Here is an 18471-nt window from a genome sequence, read left to right on the forward strand (position 1 = left end):
AGTGCAGTGGCACAATCTCGGCTCACTGCAACCTCTCCCTCCTGAGTTCAAGCAGTTCTCCTGTCTCAGCCTCCTGAGTAGCTAGAATGTAAGGAGTGCCTCACCATACCCGGCTAAGTTTTGTATTTTTATTTATTTATTTTTTGAGATGGAGTTGTGCACTGTAGCCCAAATTGGAGTGCAGTGTCGTGATCTCGGCTCGATGCAACCTCTGCCTCCCAGGTTCAAGTGATTTTCCTGTCTTAGCCTCCTAAGTAGCTGGGATTACAGGTGCCCACCACCACACCCAGCTAATTTTTTGTATTTTTAGTAGAGACAGGGTTTCACTATGTTGGCCAGGCCGATCTCCAACTCTTGACCTCATGATCTACCCACCTTGGCCGCCCAAAGTGCTAGGAGTACAGATGTGAGCCACCACACCCGGCCAATTTTTTTTTTTTTTTGAGACCGAGTCTCACTCTGTTGCCCAGGCTGAAGTGCAGTGGTGCCATCTTGGCTTACTGCCACCTGCGCCTCCTGGGTTCAAGTGAATTCTCCTACCTCAGCCTCCCCAATAGCTAGGATTATAGGCGCATGCCACCACGCCCAGCTAATTTTTGTATTTTTAGTAGAGACAAGGTTTTGCCATATTCGCCAGGCTGGTCTCAAACTCCTGACCTCAGGTGATCCATCTGCCTCCGCTTCCCAAAGTGCTGGAATTACAGGCGTGAGCCACCACGTCCTGCCAATTTTTGTATTTTTAGTAGAGAGGGAGTTTCACCATGTTGGTCAGGGTGGTCTCCAACTCCTGATCTCAGGTGATCTACCTGCCTCGACCTCCCAAAAGTGATGGGATTACAGGGATGAGCCACTGTGCCTGGCCAATAGTTTTATTTTTATAGTTATTTGGTTACTGTAGTCAGACAAAGATTGAGAAGGCATAATAAGCTAGTTCTCATCTAAATTTCTTATAATATATACAAGTTTTGCTATCACAGGTATAACACATAATCAGAATTTTGAGAGACATTAGGGCCTTAGTGTGAAATTAACTTTACATTTTAAGTTGCCTCCTTTGTCTTTTCAGTACTCTGTGGTATTTAATATCTGTTGATAAGATGACCTCACTTGGTCTTCAAGACCAACCGCAATTTGTTTATTATTATTATTATTATTTTTGAGGTGGAGTCTTGCTCTGTTGCCCAGGCTGGAATGCAGTGGTGCGATCTTGGCTTGCTGCAACCTCCGCCTGTGCGATTCTCATGCCTCAGCCTCCTGAGTAGCTGGGACTACAGGCATGTGCCACCATGCACAACTTTTTTGTATTTTTAGTGGAGACGGGGTTTTGTCATGTTGGCCAGGCTTGTCTCAAACTCCCAACCTCAGGTAATCTCCCAGCCTTGGCCTCCCAAATTGCTGGTATTACAGGTGTGAGCCACTGCGCCTAGCAACCACAATTTATTTAAATATTTATTCAGGCTGGGAGTGGTAGCTCACGCCTGTAATCCCAACACTTTGGGAGGCTGAAGTGGGAGGATTGTTTGTGGCCAGGAGTTTGAGACCAGCCTGGGCAACATGGCAAGACTGTGTCTCAATCAGTCAATCAATATTTATTCATTTATTTATTTATTCGTTCATTCAGTGTCCTCACCTGATTTTTATTTCCTATGTTCAGATTTTATCTATCAAAAATAAATCCCTCATTTAACTTAGTTGTCCCTTCTCTTCTTAAGCCTTAATGTCAAGTATGTAATATTTTCTGACTTTTTAAAAAACCTACCATTAATTTTAATCTGATTTTCACTCTACTACTCTCTTGAGAAATAGTCTCACAAAAGCACTTTATTTGTAGGAAAGTTAAAAAACTTTCTTAGTCCTTATCCTCGTTGACTTCTGCTGTAGTATTTGATACTAGTGATCATTCCTATCTTGATTACACTTCTTACATTTTTGCTTACCTCTTTCACTGTTACTGTTTTGTTTTGTCTTTTTCTTCTGTCCTTTGTTGATTGCTTTTCCATCTCCTGCCTTCTAATTTTGGCTATTCCCTAAGGCTCAGTCCTTAGCACTCTGCTCTTCTATCTTACTCCTAATCCAGAAAGCCCGTTTCCCGTGTCTTTAGCTAGCACCTCTGTGCATGTGACATCTAAACTTAAGTTCTCAGCTGATCCAAACTGAATTCTGGTATTTCCAGCTGCTTCAAGAACATTTCCATTTGCAACTCCTTTGCTGCCATTTTAAATTCAACATATTTAAAATTGAATTTGTCAAATCCACTGCCTTTTTAACAAACCTCATGACCTACCTATTTCTGTTAATGGTGCACTACTGTTGTTCCACACTGCAAGCTTGAAACCTTGGATCTATTTGAGGGAGGGGTTTTTGTTTTTGTTTTTGAGACAAAGTTTCACTCTTATTGCCCAGGCTGGAGTACAGTGGTGTGATCTTGGCTCACTGCAACCTCTGCCTCCTGGGTTCAAGCGATTCTCCTGCCTCAGCCTTCTGAGTAGCTGGGATTACAGGCGCCCATGACCATACCGGCTAATTTTTTGTATTTTTAGTAGAGACGGGGTTTCACCATGTTGGCTAGACTGGTCTCGAACTCCTGACCTCAGGTGATCCACCTGCCTCCGCCTCCCAGAGTGCTGAGATTACAGGTGTGAGAGGGAGGGGTTTTGAAATCTTGGAGCCCCTGGTGTGCTAGAGCCAGCTTATGGACTCATGAGAGCCAAATGTTAAATTTTCAGCAATTTTGTGAGCTGGTTGCTAAACACAGCTTCTTTTTTTTTTTTTTTTTTTTTTTTTTGAGACTGAGTCTTGCTCTGTTGCCCAAGCTGGAGTGCAGTGACGTGATCTTGGCTCACTGCAACCTCTGCCTCTGAGGTTCAAGGGATTCTCCTGTCTCAGCCTCCTGAGTAGCTGGGATTACAGGCGCATACCACCATGCCTGGCTAATTTTTGCATTTTTAGTAGAGACAGGGTTTCACCATGTTGGCCAGGCTGGTCTTGAACTCCTGACCTCAGGTGATCCTCCCGCCTCAGCCTCCCAAAGTGCTGGGATTACAAGTGTGAGCCACTGTGCCCAGCCACAGCTATTATTAAAAATTAAACTATGTAAACATACAATTAAATAAATTATATTTAAAATAAACATAATAAATTCTCAAAGCTGTTCATTTCATAATTGTTTTGCTGCATGTTAGTATTGTCTGTGCTCTTGAGGTTATGTCTGTTGTGTCTCTGTGATGGAAATACTATACATAATGGTGTGCTACTGTACATTTCTTCCCAACGTTGCATTTAGTGATATTATATTAGTAGCTTGAAATTGGTTGTATTGGGAATATTTACATCATGGAAATCAGCAAATTCTACAACTCTGAGTTAGATGTCTTGTTTTGTTTATTGTTTAGACTTAGTGATGTAGAAAATGTTAGTATTGCAGATTAAACTTACAAGTGTGGGCCAGGCGCGGTGGCTTACGCCTGTAATCCCAGCACTTTGGGAGGCCAAGACAGGTGGATCACGAGGTCAGGAGATTGAGGCCAACATGGTGAAACCCCATCTGTACTAAAAATACAAAAATTAGCTGGGTGTGGTGGTGCGCACCTGTAATCCCAGCTACTCAGGAGGTTGAGGCAGGAGAATCACTTGAACCCAGAAGGCAGAGGTTGCAGTGAGCCGAGATTGTGCCACTGTACTCCAGCCTAGTGACAGACCAAGACTCCGTCTCAAAAAATATATATATTCTTTCAATTTTTAAAACTATGTTCCAGTTCATCATGAACCGTCTTCCCCAGTTGTATAATGTACCTGTCACCTTCTTATTTCTTTACACACATACAAATAAACACACATACCTTGCATATGTCCATCTCTGTGCCTAGTCTTATGTGGTTTTTCCATCTTCTTTCTACTAAAACATTTGCTAATTCTCCAAGTCCTATTTCTTCAAGGAAGTCTTTGCAGATGTTTCCATTCTTTACCTTGTCCAGTTTCCATTCTTATCCTGCTTTGTTTCTTTTTCCTTTTTTTCCTTTTTTTTTTTTTTTTGGAGACAGGGTTAAAAAAGAAACCCCTCATTACAAAAGGGTCTTGGTTTGTCACTCAGGCTGGAGTGCACTGGTGCAATGATACCTCACTGCAGCCTTGAGCCTTGAATTCCTGGGCTCAAGCAGTCCTCCTGCCCTAGCCTCCCAAAGCACTGGTATTACAGGTGTGAGCCACTGCAGCTGGCCTCCCCTTCTACTTTCAGAGCTACTTTGAATATTATAATTGGAAAGGACTTTAGTTTTCCACTCAAATGTAAAAATGTCCAAATCCCAGCCTCTACTCAAAAAATTATAGTAACTGAAATTCTACTACTTCTGAAAGTAGCCCTTTCTAATGTTGTCTGGAAAATTAATATATTAAAAATGAGTCTTCCTTATAATTTCTGCAAGCCTTCCCATTCTGTGTTGTGAACTCACTTTTTTTTTTTTTTTTTTTTTTTGAGACAGGGTCTTGTTCTGTCGCCTATGCTGGAGTATAGCCAACTGTGATCATAGCTCACTGCAGCCTTGATTTCCTGGGCTCAAGTGATCCTCCCACCTCAGCTTCCTGAGTAGCTGGGACCATAGGCGTAAACCACCATGCCTGGCCTTTTTTTTTTTTTTTTTGTAGAGAAGTGGTCTCCCCACGTTACCCAGGCTGATCTTGAACTGCTAGGCTCGTCTCAAACTCCTAGGGTCGAGGGATCCTCCTGCCTTGGCCTCCTAACGTACTGGGATTGCAGGCACAAGCCACTGCACCTGGCAATGAGTATCACTTAATGAAGTTGTCACTAGACTGGGACTGAATCAGAAATCCGATTGCCACTTAACCTATAGCTAAGTGACCATAACATCTCAGAACCTTAGCTTCCTTCGTTTCTTTTACTTCACAAGGTAGTTGTTTGGATTAAATAAATAAAATGAGATGATGGCTGATTATAAAGCATAGTAGTTAATGGCAAAGACTAAAATCAGACCAAACTGAGGCCGGTTTTTCCACTTGGTGACCTCGGGCAAGTTACTTAACCTCTTTGTGCCTTATTTCCTCACGTGTAAAATAGAAATGATAATAATACTTACCTTAGAGATGTGAGAGATGGATAACATATTAAACATTTAGTACCATGTTTGGTATTAACCATACTTTCTCCCAAAGTGAGATCTGTTTTTCCATAGTTTCAATTTTAAAGTTAATTCAAATTTCCCACAAAGAAGATTATTCTCAAATTCACTATTAGAAATATTTGGTAAGAGTAGGGTTAAATTAGAAGTACACCCCAGGAAACATTGGGTACCTAGCATTTAGTTTCTTTTGCAGCACTCTGGAGGGCTTTTCTGCCTCTGGCTGGACTCATCTACCCATCATTTGCCATGCTATTACATTTTGGCTAATAGTAATTCCTGAGGTGTCTCAGGATAATTAAGACTCCCCATCTTCTTGTCCAAACTTTCTAGGACATTGTTGCATGTTGGTTAGAGTGTGTAATAGATCTGGAATCAATTTAAAAAACACACACGTTTCTGGTAAAGTATTATCATTTCACGTGTATTTTACTCCAATCTGAAGCTTTCTGAATTTTATTATTTAATTGTACTTCCACTTTTAAATTCTTTAATTTGTGTTTACCTAGAACCAGAGATTTTTATGTGGATAGTATAATAATTCAATATCAAATAAAAATCTGTCTGTTTCACTCTCATTCACAGGTCCGCAAGCACATCAATGATCTTTATGAAGATCTGCGGGATGGCCATAACCTGATCTCTCTGTTGGAGGTCCTCTCAGGCATCAAACTGGTGAGCTTCTCCTAATGAATGGCCTCACAATTGTGGCCCCACAAATGACATATTTGTCCATCTCGTTGAGTGCGAGGGCAGCAGCCATCACTGCTTTATCTATTAGGTGGGAGGAAGAAGTAGAAGGAAATGTTAGTGGACTTTATTTCTAATTCAGAATTTACAAATTATATAATTTAAATTGATGTATTATATGTTCTTATTTCTTGATGAAGTGAGGAATTAGTTATATTCCTTTTTATATCTGCATGTTTTTGCATTACTTTTTCTTTATTTTCTAGATACTAATATTTCAGAAACAGTAGATTCATGTTTAAAGGTTTTTTTAAATTAGGTGTATTTTTCTTCCTAGAGCTCTAGTCCGTAGAGACGCCTCTCATTTTCCAATCTATTATGAATTTTTTAAATTTTATGTATTCATAAAATTTAGCTAAAGACATGAAGTTTACATTTAAAAGCCCAGGTGTTTGAAGTTATTTTTTTCCCAAATCATCTCACTTTCTCCCTTCTGTGATTCATTGAGTCTCACAGATTTGGAGAGCTGCCAAAGTTGTTGTCTGAGTGTAGCCCTGGATATAGAACATCTGGGCTCCTTAAATAATTAATATGCCTGCTTCTTCCCAAAATGTTTTAACATTGATTATGGGAAACACCTACATATCTGAGGGCAAATCCTGTCTGAGCTTCTTGTCTTGCCAAATGATAGTTCTTCTACTTGCTTTCAGGGATGGAAATCACCCACTTGTAGGCCTACTGTTTTCTATATTTGAGCCTAATGGGAGCAGGTGATTCCATGTGGTTCATATTCTTTCTCTCATGCCATAGACAACATAATTTTCATTTAGAAAAGTCCAGGGTTGAATACTGGAAATATCTGTGGAGAAATAGAGAACTGAAGAGATGTATAGCTCAAGTAGTCTGTGAAGAGCAGCCCGCTCCCTGCCTTTCTTAGTCATTGTTGGTTGTGTTTAAGTAACAGAATTTGGCACATTTGATTTTACTGCTTAAATGATATTCAGCTCCTTCTAGGACTGGGGCTTGGCTTCCCCTGGGCCCTTTGTTTTGGTTTTGTATCTTTTTTTTGCCTTGCAGTAGAATTAATTATATATATTTTTAATGGCCTAAAATTGACAGAAGCTTTTATTAGCATAGCCGGCACATTTAATTTCTAGTTCTTGCTCTCTGGCTCACATTTATAAATCTAATAAGTAATCAGAATTTTACTTTCATTGTGCTGGACTTTATTCTTCACCACTCACAAAGTTATATTTTGGGCAATGTGTCTGGTACATTTAATGAATTTATAATGATTTGCTATTGAAAAGTGATCTCTTTTGGTTGTATTGCTTATGTAATAAGTTGAACCTACTTCAATCTAATTTCTTTTCCTAACCTTTGAAAACCTTTAGGTGTTTGTGGAGATACTGATAGGATGTCATCTCTTCACCAAAAAAACCATCCAGATATCTCTCTGACAGTTATTCTCACCATGTTTTTTCCCATAGTTGACTTAGGAAAGCAGAGAGGAGCGGGTAGGAGGCCAAGGAGAATTGAAGATGTGTTTCATCATAAGAAGTGTTCAGTGTAACCATCTGCTCTGATTTTGATTTAGTTTTATGTCTTTTTCAGAGGTGGGAGGGTATTTTCATATTTGTTTTTCCTTTTTTTTTTAAATGTTGCATTCATTTCCTTTCCATCTTTTTGTTGTGAATTTCTTGTTCCTCTGTTGTGTCTTTGCCTTGGTTGGTGGCCAAAGGAGCCAGCAGGGCTGAAGACCCTCCGTCTGGTGAGCATGCCCTCCTGGCGCCATACAAACAACGAGGAGCAGGAGGAGGAAGATGATGATGATGTAGTAGGTCCTCCTGGGGATGCCAGCATCCCAGCTGGCACTGCAGGGCCATCAGAGAGTCTGAGGTTCTCAAGGTCTCCAAGTAGTACAGTTTTACCATTTGCCACCTTCTCATTTCACCTAGGAATTTGGGTCCCAAAGAAAGTAGTTAAAACTAATTGTGCCTTTTGTCACTGTTAGATGCTTGTGGACTGGGAATTGTTTTTCTTAGCTGAGAAGGGTTGGCACAAGAAGAACAATGGTTTTTGGAGGTGTCAAGTTCCCTTCTGACCTGGAGATCCATAGGTTTCTGGTGGCCTTGCTGTGTTTTCTGAGTCCAGATTGCCGAATTGTGGAAAATTTAGTTGACAGCATGACAATTAATTGCTCACAGCTCCACAGTCCAGACTAACTGGTACTCTCCACCTCTCTGGCCTCTAGGTTCTCATCATACACCCTGTCATTTGTTTTCAAAACAGCCTGTTTGCACACTCACTGCATGGAGATACTCTGGCTTTGCTCAATAATATCTAGTTGCTATAGAGGACAGAGATTTAACTTGCATGTTCTTAGGGTATTTATTTTTGGTGGGGGGTACATATGAGTAAAGATTAGAGTATAAGAGGAGTACATTCTGCCTGCAAGTCCTAAATTATAGTCCAAAATCTTTTTCCAGAAACAAGAATTAGGCAATATCCTCATTCTCTGTCCTCTTAAAATCATTTTTAAAATACCTTTTGTCTCCCTTCTCATTGCCTTAGAATCTTCCATTTTATAGGCACTATCATCTTCTAGCCATATTCACAATTAGTTTAGCTGAAATGACTGAGAAAAGGTTCTTACTAAAAAGATTTTTCTTAAACCTTTGACTGAAGAAGTTATCCTGTGCCCAGAGAGGCCTTGACATCTCTGTGTACAGATTCTCCTATTTGAGAAGTGTTGCTTAGAAGTGTTGGAGAGTGCCCAGAAGATGTTTCCATCTTTATCTCTCCGTGTTTAGGCTACTTTTTGCCCATTTTAATTTGGAGCAATGTTTTTCTCTGTGTAGACACCCGCAACAGAGCTACCTTATAATTTTATCAGCCTTTAATTAGTGCCAATTTGACACTTACAAAAAAGTGGATATAACATAGTGAGAGTGATATTTCAGTCCAAATTTTAGTAAAATAAAAGCAACATTAGAAAGTAAGCAGAAGAAAATGTTCTGGGGTAGATATCCCTTTCTGCGATACTCAGTAGGCAAAGAGACTGCTTTCACTTTCCGACTGGTAATAGTTGAGCCTTGGACAGGGTACCAGAGGCACTGGATAGAGATGGGCTTCTCTCCAATGGGTTGTATGACATCTGGGATTGAGTGACTGGCATAACTTTCTCAGGAGTAATTATGTTGACAGCCCTACACCATCAAAGTTTTGTTTGCCCTGGGTATTTCATGCTGAGATAAAGGGTGCCCTTCAGTGACAGCTATGTTCCTGGGAAACTGGTTACTTCCTAATTTTTGCCTCCCATTTTGGATTTTTTCACTTGTTTCTTGAGCGTATGTAACTTCTCATTTCCTATGGTTAAAAATCAGCTATCTGGTTTTTTTTTTTTTTTTTTGAGGTAGAGTCTCACTCCATCTCCCAGGCTGGAGTACAGTACATGATCTTGGCTCACTGCAACTTCGACCTCCTGGGTTTAAGCGATTCTTGTGCTTCAGCCTCCCAGGTAGCTGGGATTACAGGCATGTGCCACCATGCCTGGCTAATTTTTGAGGAGCCAATGAAGAGATGGGGTTTCACCACGTTGGCCAGGCTTGTCTCGAACTCCTGGGCTCAAGCAGTCCTCTTGCCTCAGCCTCCCAAAGTGTTGGTATTATAGGTGTGAGCCACTGCACTTGGCCAAAAATTGGCTCTCTTGAGCTCCTTTTGCCATGTTTGTAATAAGGCTGACTCCATCTACTACTGTGCAATATGTAATTAGGACTTTCCACCCTTTCTCTACGATAGCATTTAACTGTGATTTTAGGAGCTATAGAGCCGAAGTCTGTTCCCATTAACCTCACATCCAGAATCGAGTTCTGCCACATGTGACTGCAGAGGAACCTGAACAGAAGCTGTGGCATTGATTCAGCATTAGTGGTCAAACAGTATTCTGTGTTTGTGAGATGCGTAGTGGTACACAAGGCATGTTGGGGACCTCAGAGAGCCTGGTTGAAACACGTACGGGCCTGGTCTTAGGGGGTGCTTTATGTAATGCTCCCACGCCTGGCTTCTACTGTGAGGAATTCTTGTATGGTCCTTTAGTCCTTGAAATAAAAGAGAAAGGGTCTGTATGGTTAAATTGTGTAGCCAGAGTTAACATCCCTTTTGTTTGTTTGTTTGCAGCCCCGGGAGAAGGGCAGGATGCGTTTTCATAGGCTGCAGAATGTGCAGATTGCCCTGGACTTCCTAAAGCAGCGACAGGTAAGACCATCACATGCCTTCCCCATTCTTCCAGGCTGTGTTGGCATTGGGGCCCTATTTAGAGATGTTTTTAGTGCCCCTTGTAAGCTCTCAGTAAATGCTAAATCTGATTGACCCAGTTCTGAGTCTTAACTTGCTAGCGAGCAATTGTATTCTGGTTAGAGAAATCATTCAGTACTCCTTACACAGAATTTGTGACCTCCTTGAGAGGAAGAATGTTCACAGAGAAGAACATGATGATAAAGATGGAATTTTGTGGACCCACTTTAGGTGGGGGTCAAAATGAAGATGAAAAATAAACTAGAAAAGAGATGGAAAAGAGGTGTAGCATCCAGGAAGAGAGAGGACCAAATTGGTATATCACGGTGAAAATGAGATAAGGGGGTGGTGTGGATTGTTGAATGCCACATCAGATCTGAAAAAAAGTCTAAGTTGTTAAGCATTGATAACTTAAGTGAGCAGTTTAATACAGGAGAAAGATATTTAGAGTATAGTAGACCTAGATATATGAAGGGAGAAATAAGTTTTTCCTTCCCTAGGTGAGGAAGACAACAACCCATTTTTAGACATAGGAAGAGGAGCCAATGAAGAGAGTAAGATTGAAAATGAGCATGAGGAGGAGTATTAGTAGTCACAGAACGTTTCACCGAGAAGATACCTTAACATTATACTAGTCCAGTTTCTTCTTATAGATAAAGAGACTGAGACCCGGACAGGTAAATGACCTGCCTCAAATCACAAGTCAGAGCAAAGCTGGGACTTTAACTCAGGCCTTCTGACATGCAGCTTAGTGCACCTTCCACTATCCATGCTGCTTCCTACACAGCACCCTTCCTCCTTTGCTTCCTAACTGAGGGAACCAAATCCAGGGATTGATGGATGAGAAGCAGAGCACAACTGGTGTGGCCATCTTTGAAAAAGAAAAGAAAAACATCTCTTCTTCTTCTTCTGAGAGACAAGGAGAATGACAGAGGGAGGGGTGAAGATACAGAGACGGTTTGTGGTAGAAAGATGATGGATGAGGGAGTCAAAGAGTTCATCTGCTTAGAGTGAGCCGTATGGAAAATATTTGAGATATCTAGGGTTGCCAAGCAACAACAGGGTCAACATGACATTAAATGGTATGCATATTTTTGGAGTCAGTTCATTTTTGTCACTCTTATCAGTAATTCTCATTAACTTAGAAAATTCTCTGTTTGCTCTCATAACAATTTACTTCTGATATAACATTTCTTACTTTCTTGTTGTTTCTCTGTTTGCTCCAATGCATTGTAGGCTCTGTGAGGACGGGGAATAAGATCTTAACATTTTACCTTCATCTGTCATAATGAATGGTCCTCAATTGGCACTTAATAAATATTTGCTGAAATAAATTGATAAATGAAAGGTGGTAGGAGAAGTGGAGGTTGCTGAAATGTTTAGGGTACTGGGAGAAAGCAGCATTGAAATGCCTGTGTGTGGAGCTAGAGGAAAAGGGTGGGGGCCTTACTGGGCAGGGTTTATGAGAAGAATTGATTAGCTAGAAGTCTAAATCAGGACAAAAAGTGACTTTGGTTACTATGATAGAATGAAAACGTGGCCAAGTAAGAACATTGGATTCAAAGAAGGGCAGGGAGATTACTAGAGCAGTTCTTGGTAATGGGAAAGTCCAAGATGTAGCTGTGCAGATGGCCAAGGTAGGGAAAAATAAAAGTCATCAGAATTCAAAAGGCAGGCAATTTGTGCAGATAGGGTAACATTTGGGACATCAATATAAATGCTAAACTTCCAGGAAAGGTGGTAGATGATGAGGCAGGAAAAGAGAATAGGTGCTAGGTACTGAGGTCTTTGAGAAAAAGGTTAGCAGAGATTAGAAGGTGGTTTGGCTAAAGTTTGTAGACTTCACAATGAAAGGGGAAAGCTGACAGAGGTAGGACTGAGGAATGTGGACTTGGCTGGTACTGGTAACCCACCAACTGTCGACTGTTGGTGACTAGGAAAACTGAATTCTTGGGGAGGGGACAGGTTTTCCCACTTCCACCCCGCTCCCATCTTATAGAAGAGGAGACCAAGATACAGAAAAGGGAAAGAACTTGCCCAGATGAATGTCATTGTAAGGGAGAAATGAGGCTTCCATTTGAGAAGGTCACTAGGGTCCTTTTGAGACACACAAGTTTCAGTTCAATAGAAGAGATAAAGGGAGGACAGCTGAAGGAGACTGTGTCGCAGGACTCTGAGGGTATGATAGAGGAGGCTAACAGAGGTGAAGTAGAAGTAGGGTGGTTTGCCCAGGACACTCCCAGTTTTAAAGTTCCACATCCCAGGAAATTCCTCAGTTCCCAGCACACTGGGGCAGTAAGTCAGCCTGGGGAGAGGGTGTGTCAGGGCACACTGTGTTGCAGGGATGAGATTTTAGGAGTAAAGCAGGTGCTGCGGGAGGCATGGCAGTATGGATATCTGTGACAAAGATGGGATAATGGAGGTGAGAGCAGGCCAAAGACTGGTGAGAGAAGAGAGGCATCTCTCTTTTCTGTCTTTCTCTCTCAGAACCTTAAAAAAAAAAAAAAAAAAAAGGCAAAAAAGAAAGAGAAATCTTGGACCTGATGGCAATAAAAAAGTGACCCACAATACCTTGTGCTTGTGAGGTTGCTTTTCTGGTGAGAATGCAAAATGGCATAGCCACGCTGATGACTTCTTATAAAGCTAATCATATATCATATAACCCAGCAATCTCACTCCTAGGAATATACCCTAAAGAAATTACTATGCTCACACAAAAACCTGCACATGAATATTCATAATTGCCAAAAACTAGAAATAGTTCACATACCCTTCAATGGATGAATGGGTGAACAAAGAGTAGCATATCTCTATAATGGAATACTACTCAGCGATCAAAAGGAGCAAACTATTGATTCATGCAACAACTTGGATAGGGATCTCAAGGGCATTATGCTGAGAGAAATAATAAGTCTGTTTCAAAATGTTGCATGCTGCACTCTGGAAAAAGCAAAACAAGGGATCAGGATCAGATCAGTGGTTGTCAGGAATTAGGGATGAGAGTTGGGTTTAACTACAAGGAGGGGGCCAGCACAAGGGACCTTTTTGGGGTGATGAAAGTGTTTTGTGGTGGTAGTTGCATGAATCTAAACATGTGTTAAAACTCATAGAACTGTACACCAAAAAAGAAATCAGTTTAACTATAAATTAATAATGAAATGATGCAAGAATTTAATCAAAACAAAAAGTCCTCTCTGAGTCTTGCTTTTGTTTCTTTTTCAGGTGAAACTAGTGAATATTCGCAATGATGACATCACAGATGGCAACCCCAAGTTGACCCTAGGTCTGATCTGGACCATTATTTTGCATTTCCAGGTAGGGTATGTGAAGTTTGGGATTCCTGCTGCTTGATTTGGACATGGCCTAGAAAGTTGCACTGCCTTGCACAGACAGCATTGAGCTTTCCTTCTCTCTATATGGCTGTGAACAAAGGTGGATGGGAGTTGGAAAGGAAAATTAAGATTGGTGTGGAGACAAGCTGTTGTATCGTAAACCCAGAACTTCCTAATTATTTGCTTAATGAAATGGAGGGATTTTTTTTTTACCCATTTGTGGTTTGGCCCTGTCCTCAGCAGTCTGATTATTAGAGGTCTGTTTGCTCAGCTGAATCAAAATGAGGCTCTTGAAGGACTCAGAATATGAGGATTGAGAAAAGCTGTTGGTGTTGATGCTTTAGAAGGGTGAAGTGAAGGTTCATAATCCTGCTCTAATGTAGACTTTTCCTCATCTCATAACCTTTAAACAAGCCTTGTTAATTATAATACTTTAGTATCTGGGTTTGTATATGTGCTGGCAAGCACAACCTTGCAGCGGCCATCACACCCAAGAGCATCTTGAATGTTCACATGGTCACATGGCCTTCCTCTTCCTAAGAAGGCAAATCCTTTTTAGATCTGAATTACTCTTGGAAAAGTACAGCCCTATTTTTATAAAAAGGCTGTTCTTTTACATCCCTTTTAGGTCAACCAAACAAAGCTATTTCTCAGATAGCTCTCTGATACCCAGTTGCTGCACATGAGGCTGATGCATTAGAGGGAGCATTTCTTCAGCTAGTGGGAAGAGAAGGCAGGGTCTGACTCCAGGGATGAGGCCAAGGTGACATCCTAGCTGGGGAGTTGGCGCTACCTGCTGGTTAAAGATAGAACAACAGGTGTCCCTGAATTCCTGAGAGAAAAAGCTGAGTGCTTAGCTTGTTTCTTGAAGCTCTAGTTTGGAACCAATGCTGGCAGTCACCAGCATGGATAGGGTTAGGATTGTGTGGTGGTAACATGTATTTTTGTGGAACCACAGAGTATCCTCAGGCAAGCTTTGGGCATGGGGATAACCAGGAACATGAACTTGGCAGGTGTGCCTTGGCAGAATGGGAAACTTTGTTGAGCTTTCGTGGAGGACTACAGTTATCCCTTTGGAACTCTTCTGAACAGAGGAGCTTTTAGAGAAATTTGTTTGTTTTTTGGCCACAAACCTACCTTCACTGTGAGTGCCCAATGTTAGTCTCATAGATGTGAGGTAAGGAGAATTTATTCACTGTCTCTATTCACCCCAACTACTACAACTAAATTACTTTTCTTTTTTTTTTTTTTTTTTTTTTTTTTGAGATCGGAGTCTCATTCTGTCACCAGCTAGAGTGCAGTGGCCGGATTCAGCTCACTGCAAGCTCCTCAGCCCCTGGGTTCACGCCATTCTCCTCGCCTCAGCCTCCCAGTAGCTGGGACTCACCTCGGGCCTCGCTACTTTTTGTATTTCTAGGTAGAGACGGGTTTCACTGTGGTTAGCCAGATGGTCTCTCGATCTCCTGACCTCGTGATCCAATCTGGCCTCGGCCTCCCAAAGTGCTGGGATTACAGGCTTGAGCCACCACCGCCAATTTCTTTTCTTTTCTTTTCCTTTTTTTTTTGAGGCAGAGTTTTGCTCTTGTTGCCCAGGCTATGCAATGATGCCATCTTGGCTTACCAAAAACCTCCGCCTCCCGGGTTCAAGCGATTCTCCTGCCTCAGCCTCCCAAGTAGCTGGGATTACAGGCGTGTGCCACCACGCTCAGCTAATTTTTTTATTATTGATAGAGACGGGGTTTCACCATGTTGGCCAGGCTGGTCTCAAACTGCTGACCTCAGGTGATCCACCTGCCTCGGCTTCTCGAAGTGCTTGGATTACAGGCGTGAGCCACCATGCCTGGCCGGTTGCCTATTATTTCTAAGCTTTTTCTATGGACAGAGCTAGGCAATACTTGTATTATCTCTAAACAACAACAATAACAAGAAACCAAACAAACAAACAAAAAAAGCCCATGAATTTGTGCTGATATTTCGAATTCAAATTTAGGATTGCAGGGTTTTATTTAACTTATTTGACTTTATATTTCTATCTTTTTTTTTCTTATACTGAAAATCTTGATCTTAACAGTAATGTTGTTACCTACTCTTTTCCTACACACACAGAGATCTGTAAAGTCATATGTATTACTTGTAATATATTTGAATCCAAGTAACAATGTGAATGTTATTGTTAGCAGTATGATTACTTAGAATTTTATTATTGCATTGCAGTTCTTTTTGTCCTTAGTGTGTATTTTCTAAGGACGTGCAAATAATTATATTTTATTTTATTTATTATTTTGAAAAAGTAGATGGGGGTCTCACTATATTGCCCAGGCTAATCTTGAATTCCTGGGCTCAAGTCATCCTCCTGCCTCAGCCTCCTAAAGTGCTGGAATTATAGGCATGAGTCACTGGGCCCAGCCACAAATTACTATATTTTAAAGTCACTTGAAATAATTTCTCTCTGTTGTTGTTAAGCCACAAATTCAATACACAATTAAGGTTCATTTGTTTTTATTTGCTTTCAGTTCTGGGGGGTTGCTTTTTTCCTTTCAATTTTACCTGACATTATGTAGATCATTTACATTGTTCCAAAGGGAAATTTTAAAAAGTTAAATACAAATTGTGTTCAGAGAAGTCTAGCTTCCATCTCTGCTCCCTCCATTCTGTATCTTCCCTTTCTCAGTAGTTAGCTAAATGTTTTAAAACACCTTTTTGGTTATAATTTCTATTGTTTGTTTATTTTAGGAAAATGTTCTCATTAAAAACAACTTTACTGAGTTGTAACTTACATACCATCAAATCAACTTATTTTCCTTGTGTAATTTAATGATTTTTATGAGTTGTACAACCATCACCATAATCTAGTTTGGGGACATTTTCATCATCCAAATAAGATCCTTCTTGTTCATTTACAGTTATTGCCCATTTTCGTCACCAGCCTCAGGCAGCTACTAACTTATTTTCTATCTTAATAGATTCACCTATTCTGGACATTTCATATAAATGGAATCCTATGATAGATGGTCTTTTGTATCTGGCTTTTTTCACTTAGCATAATATTTTTTGGTTCATCCATGTTGTGGCACATACCAGTATTTCATTCTTTTTTATTGCTGAATATTCTGTTGTATGGATATGTCATGTATTTTGTTTAAATATTAAGTCAGTTGATAAACATTTGAGTGGTTTTCACTTTTTCACTATTATAAAGTTGATATGTATTCATACCATACCAATCTATGTGGGTTTATGTTTTCATTTCTCTTGTGTATACATGTATATACCTAGGAATGGGATTTCTTGATTGTACAGTAAGCATGTTTAACTTTTAAAGAAACTGCCAAATTGTCTTCCAAAATGGTGTATCATTTTACATTCCTACCAGCAATGTATGTGGTTTCCTGTGTCTTCACATCCTCACCAGTATTTATTGTCTGTTTTAGATTATAGCCATCACAGTCAGTGTGAAATTGTATCTCTTTGTGGTTTTAGTTTGCAGGAAAATGTATTATTTAATTGAATTCCACAAACATTGACTGGGAATCAGTTATGAGCAAGGTCTTAGGTAGAGTCTACAGAAGATACACGGCTGAGTACAGTGGCTCACACCTGTAATCCCAGCACTTCGGGAGGCCTAGGTGGGCAGATCACTTGAGGTCAGGAGTTCAAGATCAGCCTGGCCAACATGGTGAAACCCCATCTCTACTAAAAATACAAAAATTAGCCAGGTATGGTGGCACACGCCTGTAGTCCCACCTACTCAGGAGGCTGCAAAACATGAGAATCACTTGAACCCGGGAGGTGCAGGCTGCAGTGAGCCGAGATTGTGCCACTGTACTCCAGCCTGGGCTACGCGAGACTCCATCTCAAAAAAAAAAAAAAAAAAAAAAGTCTACTACAGAAGATACAAAATTGAACTATATATGGACTATCTAGTTGCACCTTTATTATTTAGGAGAGTGGGAACAGACATACCATAAAATAACTTGACAGAGGTTTAGAGAATGAGAGAGGTATGGGTTAGGATGATGGGACACAGTATGAACTCAACAGTGGGCAGCAGTTACCAGTAACAACTTATTATAATTATTAATTGACTTTATAATTTCTAGGGCTTTTGACAGAGTCCACTGTTCTTTTTCCTGTTACTAATTTTACAGAAAGGTAATAGCAGCTTTGGCCTAGTGTGTCTTCTGCATGCATATTGGCTACCTGCTTTTCTCTGTTATTTCAGCACAGCCAAATGCCTATTTATTTGTCTTCTTGTAGGTGGGAGCACTACTCCCAGAATATTTTCTCAGTTTTAACTATGAATTCCTTTTCTTTGCCGTCCTGAGGGCTTGGTTTTTGCCTATATTAGCTAAGTGTTCCCGTGTGTGGGGAAAGGGTCTCTGCTTGTAAAGCTTTTGATTGACTGATGAAGGATCATGTGGAGTGCCCCCACCCCACACCCCCAGCCTTGTCTTGCATCAGATTTGGCATGGTATGTCTCTTGCTAGTTTATCTGTCATTGTAGTTTTCTAGTCTTTTGTAATTGAACATCTATTGGCTGTTCTCACCAAGAACGTGTGCTATGTAAAGCCAAATGGAAATTAATAGTAGAACTGCTACATGTTAGGGAATCAGCAACATTGTTATTACGGTCCGTCTCTGTTACTGGTGTTAATGAAGTAGAATAATGATGTACATGTAGACATGGGTGGTAGTTTTCACCTCACGGGAATATTCAGTTGAAGGAGAAGGGAGAGGCTGGATCCAGATTAAAGATTTGCGACTGCTGATGAGGCTGGTAATATCAATAACTTAATGCAGAGGTTTATGGTTTCTAAAATGCTTTAACACATTTTTTTATGTGCTAAATGGTAGAGGTTCTTTTTAATTTTAATTTGAGTTTTTAGTTTTGAAAATCTCAAATACTCGGAGGAGTATATAACAGATCCTTATGTGTGTAACTAGTTGCCTTCAGAATTTAACAAGTGTTAATTTTGTTGTATTTGCTTCAGGGTTTTTTTTCTCTCTTCCTCTTTAAAGCA

General features: G+C 40.5%; 1 protein-coding gene across 18 annotated transcripts in view; it reads left to right on the forward strand.

Moving 5' to 3' along the window:
- The window catches only part of MACF1 (microtubule actin crosslinking factor 1), a 409997-nt gene that overhangs the window by 163345 nt on the left and 228181 nt on the right, over positions 1-18471 (forward strand). For 10 of the 18 annotated variants that reach the window (XM_031667208.1, XM_031667267.1, XM_031667265.1 and 7 more), the window contains 3 exons: positions 5718-5807; positions 10002-10079; positions 13341-13433. In XM_031667208.1, coding sequence (XP_031523068.1) covers positions 5718-5807; positions 10002-10079; positions 13341-13433 — 261 coding nt within the window. Of the gene's footprint in view, positions 1-5717; positions 5808-7563; positions 7660-10001; positions 10080-13340; positions 13434-18471 lie in introns of all 18 variants that reach the window. The other 8 variants (XM_031667185.1, XM_031667174.1, XM_031667242.1 and 5 more) reach the window with 1 other exon arrangement.

The sequence above is a fragment of the Papio anubis genome, chromosome 1 (assembly GCF_008728515.1).
Source record: "Papio anubis isolate 15944 chromosome 1, Panubis1.0, whole genome shotgun sequence".
Lineage (NCBI taxonomy): Eukaryota > Metazoa > Chordata > Mammalia > Primates > Cercopithecidae > Papio > Papio anubis.